The 15,070-nt window shown below is 44.8% G+C and overlaps 1 protein-coding gene across 2 annotated transcripts; it reads left to right on the top strand.

Annotated features, from left to right (window-relative positions):
* Positions 1 to 2,287: 2,287 nt before the first annotated feature.
* Positions 2,288 to 13,201, top strand: DACT1 (dishevelled binding antagonist of beta catenin 1). Of its 2 annotated transcripts, none has more exons than XM_002690960.6 (4): positions 2,288 to 2,985; positions 5,183 to 5,315; positions 6,404 to 6,559; positions 10,156 to 13,201. In XM_002690960.6, exons 1-4 carry the CDS (start codon positions 2,641 to 2,643, stop codon positions 12,045 to 12,047), a joined length of 2,526 nt encoding a protein of 841 aa, XP_002691006.1. In that variant the 5' UTR covers positions 2,288 to 2,640; the 3' UTR covers positions 12,048 to 13,201. The 2 variants fall into 2 exon arrangements, with proteins under 2 accessions (XP_002691006.1, XP_002691005.1); XM_002690959.6 differs by having other exon boundaries at positions 10,267 to 13,201.
* The last annotated feature ends 1,869 nt before the right edge of the window (positions 13,202 to 15,070 follow it).

Consider the following 15,070-nt stretch of genomic DNA (forward strand, 5'->3'; position numbering starts at 1 on the left):
TAGTAGTGTGTAAAAACATGTTTCGGCTTTTTTCCCCCCTCTCGACTATATAAATATAGTTGTCAATGTGTGACATAACACAGGCCCCAATAATAGACTCCACCCAGCCAGAAGGAATCTAATTCAGAACTAGAAAGCAAGAAACTTGCCTATAAATGAATGGCACAAGACAATGACAGAGGACAAAGGGGTGTGGCATTTGGCAAAGAGGACCAGTCATTATTCTTTAGTGCTTTACTAAAATAGGAAGGAAAATTTGGTTCCTTTATTATCAAGTACTGTGTTTGGCACACAGTAGGCATAAAGCTTAGATGAGCTGAAGAGAATTAATTTTGTATGCTGATGAGCACCCAAGCATAATTCCATTTTTACATTTTTAGATTTAATATACAATCTAGTTAATGGTGAATCATGGTTGTAGTTATAGTTCCAATTATGACTGTGAGGGCAGCAATGGGGAGGTCAATGGAGAGTGGCTAGAGAATTCTTATTTTTGCTTTTTGGTAAATGTGAAATTGTTTTTTGCAGAAATTAAGTTAGTTAGACACTGTGTTAATGAAAAAACAATTTACAACCAACCTGAAGTTTCTTGAATGATTGCAAAGGCATTGTCCTGACTATAGTAATACTTATTGTTAGGTCACTCAATCGTGTCTGACTCTTTGCGACCCCATGGACTGCAGCAGGGCAGGCTTCCCTGTCCTTCACCATCTCCCAGAGTTTGCTCAAACTTATGTCCATTGAGTCGGTGATGCCATCCAACCATCGCGTCCTCTGTCGTCCCCTTCTCCTCCTGCCTTCTGTCTTTCCCAGCATCAAGGTGTCTTCTAATGAGTCTTTTCCAATAGTAACATTAAGAGAAAAATAATCACTGCCTTCGAGGAATCCTAATAATGTAATTGGAGAGAACAGATACACATAAATACCTATGTACATAGTTATGTGTGTGCATAACCGGATAAATAACCATGCAAAGAGCATTTGGTAAGAATCAAATATTCATGCAGTTGACTGGAATTCAGAGGAGAGAAGTGAACTGATCTTGGAGGGAAGAAGGTTGGCCCACACAGAGGGGAGAAAGGAAGAATTCTTAACAGGGGTAAGAAGCTTAAGAAAGGTCTAAGAGTCTTAAATAATGATATAGAATGCATACAACATTGTGCCTGAACTTCAGCAAACTGCAACTGGCTGAATTCAATTTCTGAGTACATCTCTTGGACGTACTGCTTTTAAAACAGATATGGTACTTTTCCATGGACAAGCCGACGAGAGGCATTTCCAGACCCCATCTCACTGAAATGCCCTGAGACCTGTGTCCCAAGCATAGATGACAATATTACAAATGCAACCGCAGGGGGAAAGTTTATTAAGTCCTTCTGGAGGAAGAAAAGAAAGATACAACTTAACTCACATAACCTTTACTCTCTCTGTGCCTGTGCCACTGTAAACACACTATATATATATATTATATACTGTATATTATTATAATTCTTACAACAGGCACCTTGTTAGTAGTTCCATTTTACCCTTGGGGAAACGGAGGCACAGAGAGGTGAAGTTACTTGCCTGCGCAGCTAGTCTTGGCAGGAAAGGGGATTCAAATTCAGGCAATCCGGTTTCAGAGCTCTTGTGCTTGCAGACTAAATAACAACAATAAAAAACTCTTAACAAAAAACCCCAAAGCGCGCAAGCGCACGCGCACCCCCTAAGCCCGGAGCTTGTAGAAGAATTGATGCAACCGCTGGCTGTACAGCGACATCCTCCTGCCTAATTTTAAATGCCTTCCATGAAAAGATTAAAACAACAGCAGCAAAACCAAGAGCTCAACAGTTTTCGGACAACGCTGCACTGTGCCTTGTAGGGCTTGCCTTTACAACTTGGAATCACAAAAGCCAACTCCAAGAAAAAGTCTTTGAATACACTCGCAGTACCTTACTTGGTAAGGTGGAAGAAACCTAAACCAGCCTGAGTGGATACGAACAGTGGACGTGTGGGGAAAGGGTTAACATGGTGGGCTGCAACTCGGTCGAGTTTCAGAAAGTTCTCTGGGGAGCCCAACTGCTGCGTCCCTTGGCGGACCCTGCCAGCGAAGCCGGCTGTAACAGGATGCTGGGGCTCGGGGTGCTCGCCCCTGGCTTTGTGCGATTGTAAAGAACCAATAAGAAGCGAGGCAAAAACTGGGTGCCGTAAACCCGAAAAGGGGGCGAGGAGGCCCGCGGGGAAGAGCGGGGGAGGAGAGAGGGAGGAGCGTGGAGGGCCAGGCGAGCAGGAGGCCGGCGCCGAGCGCGAGCGGCGCCCCTGACACTAGAGGGGGAAGCCGAGGGGGAGCGGGCCTCGCAGCCGAGGGGCCGGCGCGGGGAGGGGGTTCGCCTGGCCGCCGCGCGTGACGTAGCGCCGGGCAGGGCGTTATCAGCTGCGGGGCCGCGGAGAGGGACGCGCGGCGACAGCGGACGGCGCCGCCCGGGGCCCGGACGGCTGCAGCCCGGGGCCGCGCGCGGGTCCTGAGCGCTCCGGGTCCCCGCCCCCGCCGCCGCGCCCTGCCGCCGGGAGGCATGAGCCCGAGGCCGCAGCCCTAGCGCCCGCTCCTCCGCCCGGGCGGCCCGGCTGCGGGGACGGGTGCGCGCGGCCGGGTTGGGGGCCATGAAGCCGAGTCCGACTGGGACGGCTAAGGAGCAGGAGCCGCCGGCGCCGGCCCGGGGAGAGCAGCGCACGGCGGAGCCTGAGGGACGCTGGCGGGAGAAGGGCGAGGCGGACACGGAGCGGCAGCGCACCCGCGAGCGGCAGGAGGCCACGCTGGCCGGGCTGGCGGAGCTGGAGTACCTGCGCCAGCGCCAGGAGCTGCTGGTCCGGGGCGCCCTGCGCGGCACGGGGGGTGCGGGGGCCGCTGCAGCCCGCGCTGGGGAGCTGCCGGGGGAGGCGGCGCAGCGCAACCGCCTGGAGGAGAAGTTCTTGGAGGAGAACATCTTGCTGCTGCGGAAGCAATTGGTAGGTCGTGTCCGGAGGTGGGGGCACGGCTGTCCCTGCAGACGGGCCGGGGGTCGGGCAGGTGGTCCGTGGTGGGTGCCTCTAGCTAGGAGCAACCCTCTGGCTTCCCGGGACCCCCGCCCGGCTCTTCCCTGACCTGGGTTCCTGCGGGTCCCCGGGGGCGCGTGAGTTGTCGACGCCCACGCGATCCCGGCGTGTGCCCGCTTTGTGTCAGGTGAGGGGCCGGAGACCCCGCGCGGACTGCCCGGGAGAGGGTGGCCGCTCTCTCCTCCGGCTCTGCCTTCGGGATTCTTGGAGTAGTCTGGTCGGAACCTGCAATCGCTCTAGTTAGACGAATGCCTGCCCTCTCCCCGAAGGTTTGCAAACCCTCATTTAAAACAGCATTTCTTTGGAGGGCTTCTTGGCTTCAGGTCCTCCCGCCGAGAGGGGACAAAAGCCGAGGAGGGGACTTTGGGGCGCGATTGACTGTCCAGTGCCGAATTTTACTATTACACGGAAGCGGCCGCGGGGAGCCCTGCCTGCCCCTCCCTGGGCTCCCCACCTCCAGCCTGCCAGCTTTTGCCTACTCTGCTGCTTAATTTCAGATAGAAGCCCTTTGTATAAGACGGCTAAAACAGATGCACATGATGGAAATTTGGCTGGAGAAAGTGCCCCCTCCTCTCATAGGTACTGCTCGTTGTGACTTGAGGTGGAGGTGGGCGGAAGGGAAAACCTCCTCTCAGGGAGCATTTATCTTATTGGATTTGTGTCAGCATCTCAGACATTCTCTACCGTCTTCATTAACGGGGAAGAAAAAGAACTTTGACGCTTAATGTATTGATGAACAGCTTTGACCCAGCCTCAGAGAAATGGCGGCAGCTTTGTTTCCATGACCTCAAAAATGTAGTTTTGAAAACAGAAAAAAAAAAAAAAAAAAATCCTTATCTGACCATGTGATACTATCTGAAACTAGACATATACTAGATAATGTCTCTCCTGCTAACAGAGTGATGCCTTGTGGTTGTTGAGTGTTTTCTTGGATTATCTTTTTTCAGATAATTTGTCTCTTTTTTTGAGCATCAAAGTGATTTTACTTGTTTGGTTCATTTTTTTTCCTGAAGAAACTCGTTCTAACAAACAAGCATGTTATGTGTCCAAGCTTTTTAAGTTCAAGGACAGACAAGAGGAACAGATACTCATATGCATCTGTTTTGTAAGGCTGTGTGGAAGTAGTAGTTTGTGCAATACCTCAGGTTTGGCATTTTGCTGTGGTTTTTGGTAGCAGACTGATTTGAGTCAATTGTTGCTGGTTGTGCCTGGTCATTGACATTCTGTGCATTGTGTTATACAATAGCACCTTCTTGTCTTCATGAATCTCACAATTGTGCGTGGCACATTCCTGTTGTTCCCTGGAGAGGGGCAAGACAGCATGTCAGGAGAATTCCTGTCCAGTCAGTGTTTGTGGTACTATTTTCATTTGTAGACTTGGCATTTGTGATTTGAACCAGATGCCTTTGAGTTTTCTTTTCTTTTTTTTTTTTTTGCTTTCCCAGCAATAGGAAGCACTAGGTGGCGGTGTGACTTAGCACTACAATCTGTCACCTTTGGAAACCCGAGTTGAGTTCAAATCTTGATGGACCTTCCCTTGAGGGTTTTGGATTCTGCCAGCTCACATTATACTTGGCACTGGCTATTAGTATTAGTTTCTCACTTTCAAAGGCCCTAAGACTGATTAAACCCCACAAAGTGACTAATAGAAATCAAAACTCTGCAGGACATTTGGCCAGAAAATCTCACCTAAGAAAGATTATAGTGTATTGTAGGAAATCTGTTACACTCTGACTTCAAATTAAAGAGTTTACTGTGAAGTACTGTTTTGTAATAAATTGGCTGTACACAGAGGTGTTTTTTTTTTTTTAATCTCAGTGGGTTTTTCATATCCCTACCTATAAAAAGTAAGTCTATATATATATTAGCTGAAACTAAAACCAAGTTTTGTTTTTATGAAGAAAATTTATATCACTGCAAAATGTGAGAAAGTGGAATTAAACAGGACATATTCTTGAAGTTTTTCTTCGCTTCAGATCATCCAGTAAAATTTTGGTTTTGAAAAATTTAGGGAACTCTTCAGATGGTAATTTGAATACTTAGAGCCAACTTTGTAGTTCTTTGTCACCAGAATTTTTTTTTTTTCCTTTCTCTGTTTCTTCCTCATCAGAATTGTTTGAGGAGAAGAGATGCTGGTTTGTTGAACCAGTTGCAGGAACTCGACAAGCAGATAAGTGACCTCAGACTGGATGTGGAAAAGACATCTGAAGAGCGCCTGGAGACAGACAGCCGCCCCAGCTCAGGTGAGTGTGGGGGCACGAGGAGAAACTCTGCTGTCATGAGTTCTGTCTCGGCTCCCCGTGCTTAGCATTCTCAGACCTGCAAAGGACAATGGAGTTTGTTTCCAGTACAGAGAGACTACAGCAAAACAAGACAAGAAAAGTCTGTTATTCAGTTGCATGACAGGGAAACAAAATCAGGCAATAAATTTATTGAAATATAGTTGATTTACAGTGTTGTGTTAATTTCTGCTGTACAACAAGTGATTCAGTTACTTGTATATATATTCTTATCTATCATGGTTTATCACAGGATGTAGTTTCCTGTGCTGCACAGTAAGATCTTGTTGTTTATCCATTTTCTTTTTTTTTTTAATTGATTTTTAATTGGGAGAAAATTGCCATCCATTTTCTACGTAATGATTTGTATCAGCCGATGCCAGATTCCCAATCTATCCCTGCCCACCATTCCCCAGCAACCACAAGTCTGTTCTTTTATATCTGTGAGTCTATTTCTGTTTCATAGATGAGTTCATTAGATAACAAAATTTTTAATAATGAGACTCATCTGACTGAAGTCCCCTGAGTTTAAAAATAAAAGCTTCTATGCAAATTTCTGGAAGCGTGATCCTCCTTTGAAACTTGAGAAAGTCAGAACAGGGCTAGAAAATTAGTCACACTTCAACTTCCTGAGACCACTTCAAAAGTTTTCTTTTTTCCTTTTAAACCATTTGGCTTCTTACATAGATTTGTTTTTCTCTTCAGGTTATTTTTTTCTGAAATGTTTGTGAAAAAGTTGACACTCTCACAGATCTGAGTCTCTTTCCTTGCCCATCTTTAAAGGTGGGGTCAAGGAGGAAGGTCAGTTTGAGAGTGAGAGTACTCTCAACTTTGAAACATACTTGTAGTTATGGGCTTTTTGCCTTTTTCTGAGGATTGCTGGAAACGAAACCCTAAAGTCAAGACACTATATCTCATGAACCAAAATTGCCATCCCTCCCTCCATATTCTCTTTTCTGTCTTTTGTACATGATTACCCCTTTTCCTTTTAAGCACAAATGTGTGTTTTTGCTTGACATGATCTTAATTTCAAATGATGTTTTGATTTGTAGGGTTTTATGAACTGAGTGATGGGGCTTCGGGATCCCTGTCCAATTCCTCGAACTCGGTCTTCAGTGAGTGTTTATCCAGTTGTCATTCCAGCACCTGCTTCTGCAGCCCCTTGGAGGCAACCTTGACTATCTCAGATGGTTGCCCCAAATCTGCAGGTAAGACTTTTTAGAATTGACATTTAAAAAATTTATTTTCAGTTGGAGGATAATTGCTTTACAGCATTGTCTTGGCTTCTGTCATATAACAGTTTGAATCAGGCATAAACATACATATGTCCCCTCTCTCTTGAACCTACCCCCACTGCAGACCATCCCACCCTTCTAAGTTGTCACAGAGCACTGCATTGAGCTCCCTGTGTTATATAGAAATTTCCCATTAGCTATCTCTTTTACATATGGTAATATATATATTTCAATGCTACTCTCTCAATTGGTTCCACCCTCTCCTTCCCTCTGTATCCAAAGTCTGTTCTCTATATCTGCTTCACTATTCCTGTCCTGCAAATAGGTTCATCGGTACCATTTTTCTAGATTCCATATATATACATTAATATATGATATTTGTTTTTCTCTTTCTGACTTACTTCACTATATAACAGGCTCTAGGTTCATCTACCTTCCTAGAACTGACTCAAATGAGTTCCTTTTTATGGCTGAGTAGTTTTCCATTGTGTATATGTACCACAACTTCTTCATCTACAGAATTGATAGACATTTTTAATTGGAAGGGGTCAAAGGTCCTTAAAAGTTGTCTAGCTTCAGCCCCTTCTACTGATGAAAAACAAAGACAGAGAACTTCATCTGCTTTTTGCCTTTAGTGCCATAGCTACCTCTAGGATCAAGATCACCACTATTCCCAGTCCTTTTTGGGTGTTACCTGGCTTTATATCCTGATGGTAGCAAGATAGCTTATCTTTAGAAATCCTGTCCCAATATTATAGATCTTGAGCTCTGTTTCTGAATCTTTGCTGTTAACTTGTTTCCGTTTTCAAGATTACTTTAGATCTGCTTTCTTCTTCCTTTAATCATTTAAAGTTAAGGCTTCTCTGGTAACTCAGTCAGTGAAGAATCCTCCTGCAATACAGGAGACCCAGGTTTGATTCCTGGGTCAGGAAGATCCCCTGGAGAAGGATATGGCAATCCACTCCAGTATTCTTGCCTGGGAGATCCCATGGACAGAGGAGCCTGGCAGGCTACAGTCCATGGGATCATAGGAGTTGGACATGACTAAACCACCACCACCAAAGCTTACATCAAATTAAATATATCTGTCAGCTTGCTTAAGAGCTGCTTGGCTCTTCTGGTGGCAGTGGCGCTGCGTGTTCTCCAGAATGCCTTGTGTGATGGCAGCTCTCTCTTCTTTTAGAAGGTGGATGGGGTTAGATCCCCTCGACCATTTCCCCCTTTGGGGCTATTATTGCAGTGATCTCTAGAGAGAATCATGCCATTGTTGGTTCTGGAAGAGTTTCTCCATTTCCACTATGTGTCTCACACACTGCTGTATGCTCCGCGTACATTTCTCTGCTTTGAATCCTCCATACAGTTCTGCAAGGTGCAAGTGTTGTCAGCAACTATTTTATGTATCAGAAAATGGAGGCCCAGTGAGGTTAAGTTTGGTAAGTTGCTTAAGACTATATATAGTGAGTAAGTGGCAGAAGCAGGGTTCAAGCTTAGGACTAACTGCTAGATCCTTGTTTTTCCACCACACTAAGGGAATTCAGAAAGTGTTGTGTTCAACCTTCTCATCAAACAGGAGGAATTTGGTTTTACATGCCTTTTTTCAGAGACTCCTGGTTTGCTGAATGGCAGAGTTGTTGCTGAAATTTGGGACATCTTCCTTAGTTCAGATTTAGTGTGATTCCTCAGAAGAGCAGAGAAAATACAGAGATTAAAGGAGGCGATAGGTTCTGGCACAAGTCACTATACCCTTGGTTTTATGTATTGTCCACTTAGGTATAAGGCTGAATTTCTGAGGTCTAGGCAGTGCAAACATAACACCAAACAACTGAGGCTGCTAATCAGCTGGTGTCTCTGTAGTGTGTGTTGTTAGCAGCAATCATTTGGGGAAGCACAGATCTGTGTTATCTAGAGTGTCTGGGTCTCAAGTTCATTGGTAATTGCTGCCTTTCATTCTGCAGATTTGGTTTCAGAGGGAAATTTTATAAACCCATTAAAGGTACTTTGGTATAGGTTTTCCTTAAGGACAGACTCCTCTATCCCAAATGTCACATCTTCTCATAATTGAGACAGTTGGGTTGGCCTTTGGGGGCTGGGATGTCTGTCTTGTTCCTTAACTCTAGAAAAGAGGGAACAGGGACGAGAGGTGTCATGTAGGTAAATGTGGCTTTGAGTAAGATAAGGATAGGCCTTGGGGTAGTGAGGAAGAATGAGCACAGATATTACCTAGAGAGATTTCCCCTTCTTACAACGAACTGTTTATTGGGAGTGGAAGTGGAAATGGGGACATGACACATTTATTTTATAATAAACTTTTGTTTACAAATGAGTATCATTTCTGGGTCTAGACTGGCCCTGCCACCCAGACTGCTAATAATCATAGAAATTCACAGGGTTTTTCTTTAAACAATTAACATATAATCTAGCACATAGTAGGTTTTCAATATTTGAGTGAATAAATATAATTATAATGGAAAGCAGATTAAATAGGGACAAAAACTTTGATCTTCTGTAACTAAATGTCACACAGAGGACTTGATATTTATAATATATACCAGGATAAGAGAGCAGAATAATCTAATTAAGCAAGAAAGCTTAATTTCATTGTATTTTGGCATCTATGTTTTTAAGATGTGGAAATTTTATTCATTAGTACTACTCCTCAATCTTTTAAAGCCTTATCAAAAGTTCCTTCATAAAATATTGTGCTTTATTTTTTAGTATAACTATTAAAAACATAAGGTGATTATTATTTAAATTTAGTTTTGATTGAAATTAGTTTCCCTGACCTTTCAATTGACAGTTATATTCAAACACATGTCATTAAGAATTAGGTCTAAAAAAAAATTCAAAATCAGGAGAAAGCCCATGAAAGTATAGTTTATCTCAAGTACTTAAAGGGAAACCAGGAATAGAACACAGAAGGGAAAGTGGCCCAGAGAAAGAATGGCTCAAAAAACGTTTATTTTTCCAGTTATAAATGCAGTACATATGTGAAAGTGAAGTGGCTCAGTCGTGTCTGACTCTTTGTGACCCCATGGACTGTAGCCTACCAGACTCCTCAGTCCATGGAATTTTCCAGGCAAGAGTACTGGAGTGGGTTGCCATTTCCTTCTCCAGCATACTTTTATTGAAAAGTTAGAAAATAGAAAAAGAAGAACGTACCATTACTTGCTTTCCCAGCACTTTGAGATGCTACTATTAGCATGTTCACATGCTTCATTTCAGACGTTTTTCTTTGACTATATCCAGTCTTAGTAAAATTATAAAATTATGATTTTCACTCCACTTTAAAGTGTTTTCCATATATTATTCAATAGTTTGAAAGCATTTTTAATGGCTGAATATTTTTCATTCAGAGTTATATCTTGTTAAAAATTCCTTTGTTGATTATTTTTTTCCTCATCTAGTAGTATGAACTGTATATGAAATACTACTAGAGTAGTATTGTCTTATATTTGTTGATTCTTTGTTATTCTCTCACTACCTCTGAAATTGTCTTCATAGAAACTGGCCTGATCAAGCTGGTGCTGACCAGTTCATTTCTTCAGAGTGTACCTTTAAATGTTTTTCAGATCTCATAGGATGGCTGGAATATAAAGAAGGCCATTGTGAAGACCAGGCCTCAAGGGCAGTTGACTGTTCCCCCTCCACACCACAATCTAATTCCCTTGCTGTCATTGCAGATGTGAATCCCAAGTACCAGTGCGATCTGGTGTCTAAAAATGGGAATGATGTGTATCGCTACCCCAGTCCACTTCATGCCGTGGCCGTGCAGAGCCCAATGTTCCTCCTTTGCCTGACTGGCAACCCACTGAGGGAAGAGGAGCGGCTTGGTAACCATGCCAATGACGTTTGTGCGGTATCTGAGCTGGACGCCGTCAAGACAGACACTAACTCACCATCTCCAAGCAGTTTGTGGTCTGCTCCCCATCCTTCATCCAGCAAGAAGATGGATGGTTACATTCTGAGCCTGGTCCAGAAAAAAACCCACCCAGTAAGGACCAACAAACCGAGGACCAGTGTGAACGCTGACCCCACGAAGGGGCTTCTGAGGAATGGGAGCGTTTGTGTCAGAGTGACTGGTGGTGTCTCACAGGGCAACAATGGGAACCTTAAGAATTCGAAACAGGTGCCTTTGCCCTCCGGAGGCATCCCTTCTTTGGACAGTGGGGGCTTCTCCCCACCAAAACAGTGGTCAAAAGAATCAAAGCCAGAACCTCTGGAAAGCAAGAGGTTGCCCGCGCCTGAAGGCTGTTCTCCAGGCACTGCTACCGAACTTCAAGGTAAGCATTTGCCCAAAAATGCCAAGCCCGTCTCCCAGGAACATGCGAGGTGTCCCCCCGCTGGGACAGGGGAGTCCTCTAAGGAAAGCGGGCAGATCCCAGCTGCCTCTCCGAAAGAGAGCCCTGGGAGGGTCCTCGCACCGCTGCAAGAGAACAAAGTGGTCCAGCCACTGAAAAAGGTGCCACAGAAAAACAGCCCGCAGGCAGGCACTCTGGCGCCCCCTCCCGCCGCCTCAGCCCTGCTGCCCCCCACTTTCCCGGCGGAAGAGCGGCCGGCCCTGGATTTCAGAAGCGAGGGCTCTTCTTCTCAGAGCCTGGAGGAAGGGCCGCCGGGGAAGGCGCCGCCCGTCCTGGCGCCGCCTCCGGGGGTCAGGCCACCCCGGGGTGCGCGCCCCGCGGCCGCCCCGAGGGGCTCCGGCGTGAAGCACCGGGCGCTGGCCGTCCACGGGCCGGAAAGTGCTCTGCCCCCCGTGAGGGAGAAGGCCCGGGTGGCCGGCAAGAAGTGTCGGTTCCCCGACGACACGGATACAAATAAGAAACTGCGGCGAGCCCCGGCTAAGGCGCGGCGGGGCGGGGGCGGCCAGCCGGACGCGGGGCTCCCCAGCCGGCCTCTGGGGGCGGGCCACCGCGCAGGGAGCCGGGCGCACGGCCACGGCCACGGCCGGGAGGCGGTGGTGGCCAAGCCCAAGCACAAGCGCACCGACTCGCGGCGGTGGAGGTCGGCCGCCGAGGTGTCGTACGAGGAGGCGCTGCGGCGCGCGCGGCGGGGCCGACGGGAGCCCGCGGGGCTGTTTGCGGCCGGGCCTTACGCCAGCCCCTACGCGTACGCGGCCAGCGACTCCGAGTACTCGGCCGAGTGCGAGTCCCTGTTCCACTCCACTGTGCTGGACACCAGCGAGGACGAGCGCAGCAACTACACCACCAACTGCTTCGGCGACAGCGAGTCCAGCGTGAGCGAGGGCGACTTCGTGGGCGACAGCACGAGCACCAGCGACTCGGAGGAGAGCGGGGGCTTGATATGGTCCCAGTTCGTGCAGACGCTCCCCCTGCAGCCGGTCCCGGCCTCCGACCTTCGCCACAACCCCACCAAAACCTTCGTCAAGATTAAGGCCTCGCACAACCTCAAGAAGAAGATCCTCCGCTTTCGATCGGGCTCTTTGAAACTGATGACGACGGTCTGAGGCACATCCTCCGTGTAGAGTGGGGCTTTCTAGTTCCCCGCCAGTCGGTGGTGTCTTCCTTTTTTGTGTGTAATAATTTCACGGAGTGCTTTCCTTTGGTTAAAAGAAAACCGAGGTGAATTTTTGTCTCATCTTCGTCACGTATGGACACTAGTGCCTTTAATGGAAGGTAAAGAATGTTTTTTTTTGCTGGTTAGAAGTGAATATTGAGTTTCTTATGGTGGTGACAGTGAGTGGATTTTGTGGTATCAGATGATTTTTCTTTGAAACGGTCTGAGCATCTGTGAAGGCACAGGTTTTGATGTTCAGGTGTTAAGTGGCTGAGACCTTTTGATCTGGAGGTCAGGTGGATGGCATTTGAGGACATGCATTTGCTACTTTTGGTTCTTCAGGGCAGCGTCGCCATGAGGGTTTTCCTGTTGGGGGTATCACATACAGTTGTGTGAAGCAGATACAAGGGGCAGTCATGGTTTTCTGTCATTTTTTATATATTCTGCTTTTCTCAGATGTAGCCCCATTCTGTTTTCTTCTCAGAACTGTTTGGTTTACTGGACTCAGAACTTGAAGACCACACCCTACATCCAGAAAGGTGATCTGGGTAGGGAGGCTGGTAATACCTTAAAAGGATTCGCTAAAACCTTTGCCACCCTTGGTGCCTAGGCCCTGGTTACAGTAACCCCTTCTAGGGCCATTTACCCAACATTGATGCCTTTTTCCCCCCTCTCTAATTTACAGCAGATCCAACCATTTCTCCCTTGGAGACTTGCCTTTGGTATAACTTTTCGTCATTGGGTGCAGAGAAATTCACTCCTAATGAAATAACTCTTGGGTGCGACTCCAAGCTCAGAACTGCTCACAGAGCACTGTGCCATCTAAACATTAGCCCAAACATATTAGTGCAATCCAGTCCAGATTGGACCACTGACCCTGTCTTGGAAGGGCTTTTTTTTAAAAAAATTTTTTTGGTAAACAGTATTGTGTAAAATTGCTTTTTTATACCAATATATGCATGTTTTGTGCATGAGTAGTATTTGTTTTGATATTCCTGTTGATGTTAAATGACTGTATGATATAAACAGTATGTGTTTTTATATATCTTTGTGTAAATTTAATATAACACATTATATGCTGTAATAAACGATTTGTTTTCCTGCTGTTAAGTTTGTTATTTGGGTATAAAACCAGATGTTTACACCTATAAATCTTGTGCTGATTATTGTGGGATTTATATTAGGCCTATTCTAGCATTTGAAATATTATTTACAATAATTAAGGCAGATTTTAAGAGTATTTGAATGGATGGTACATAAACAAATGAGGACAAGCAATTCACTTGTTGAGAATGGTTAAGGTGCTTCTTTAAAATTGAAGGTATGTTTAATAGAGCTCTTCTAAGGAAAATATTTCTGTGAAAACCTCCTCTCTCCCCCAACTTCTAAGTATGCACAATTTTCAACATGCAAAAGTTGAAAGGATAGTACAATAAACACCTGTGTAGCCACCACCTAGATTCAACAATTGTTAAGATTTTGCCATGCATGGTTTAACACTCTATATAAATAGATTAGATTAAACCATATTGCTGGTTTTGTGGGTTGAAAATAGATTTTGGTAATCTTCCCTCTCCCTACTACACTACTACATTATTTTAGAGTAAATTTCAGGCATCATGATGTTTCATTTATAAAAACCAGGTATTTCCTAAGAACAAGGCGATTCTCCTATGTAACCACAACACCATGATCACACCTAATGAAAATTGACAATAATTCTTAATATCAAATGTTTAATCTCTGTTCAATAGCTTTCCAATTTGTTTCAGGATTTTTAAATAGCAGCTTCACTTCTCCGTCCAACCAGGATTCAGTCAGTTATACTCTGCATTTGGTTATAGATCCCTAGTCTTAGAATTTGTTGTTGTTCAGTTGCTCAGTCATGTCCGACTCTTTGCAGCTCCACGGACTGCAGAACACCAGGCTTCCTGGTCCTTCACCATCTCCTGGAGTTTCCTCAAACTCACGTCGATTGAGTTGGTGATGCCATCCAACCATCTCGTCCTCTGTTGCCCCTTCTCCTGCCTTCAGTCTTTCCCAGCGTCAGTATCTTAATCTTAGAATAGCCTCTCCATGTTTTTTTACAATGACATTTAGTTGTTAAAGTCAGCACAGTTGTCTTGTAGAAGAGCCCCATTCTGGATTTGGTTGTTTCTTTGTGTGTGTATGTGTTTTTTTTTTTTTTTTTTTTTAACATCTTCTAGTCCCTCTATTTCCTGTAAACTGTGAGGGCTTGATTGGGTTTAAGTTAAACATTCTTGGAAAGAAAATTTCACTAGTGACCTTGCTGCTTTTATTGCTTCACATCAAGAAACAGAATATCAGGTTACCTACTATTACTGAATTTAAGAGTGATCCCTTGGTCAAGTTAGTGAGCAGAGCTTTCTCCACTGTAAAGGTTTTGTTTTTCCTCTTTGCAGATGGTTAATATTTGTGAGTGATTCTTTGGTACAGTGTGTATGTATATCCTATTCTTCATAACTTTGGACTTAATGGCTTGAGTTTACTTTGCTGATACTTGCCTGAATCAGTTATTGCCTTGGGGATGCAACATGGTGGTTTTCTAAATATCTTTCCTTCTACTTTTATTGGGTGACATGATACAAAAAGGAACTTTCCTTATTTTTTTCCCTTTCTCTCTTTAAACGAGCATGGTGAATTCGTGGATTTTTACTCATTTAATACTTTATAATCACTTATGTGTATTGTTCTTTTTGATGCTCAACATGTCCCAAATTTGGCCAGTGAGAGGATAAATTTCATTAAAAGACTGTGGAGTCAGCTCAGTCTCATATATTTGAAATATGAGAAATTGTACTCTATTAAAATGATTTTTCAGATGCTAAATTTCAATGTAACAAAGATCTGGTAACTATCCATTTTTTATTCTGTCTTGGAAATGGTCTCTTTTTCTGTATTTCTCTCTTATCTCTAAGAAGGCTTTTAACTTTGAAACTATAGCAAATTATT

This window comes from Bos taurus, chromosome 10, assembly GCF_002263795.3.
Source record: "Bos taurus isolate L1 Dominette 01449 registration number 42190680 breed Hereford chromosome 10, ARS-UCD2.0, whole genome shotgun sequence".
Lineage (NCBI taxonomy): Eukaryota > Metazoa > Chordata > Mammalia > Artiodactyla > Bovidae > Bos > Bos taurus.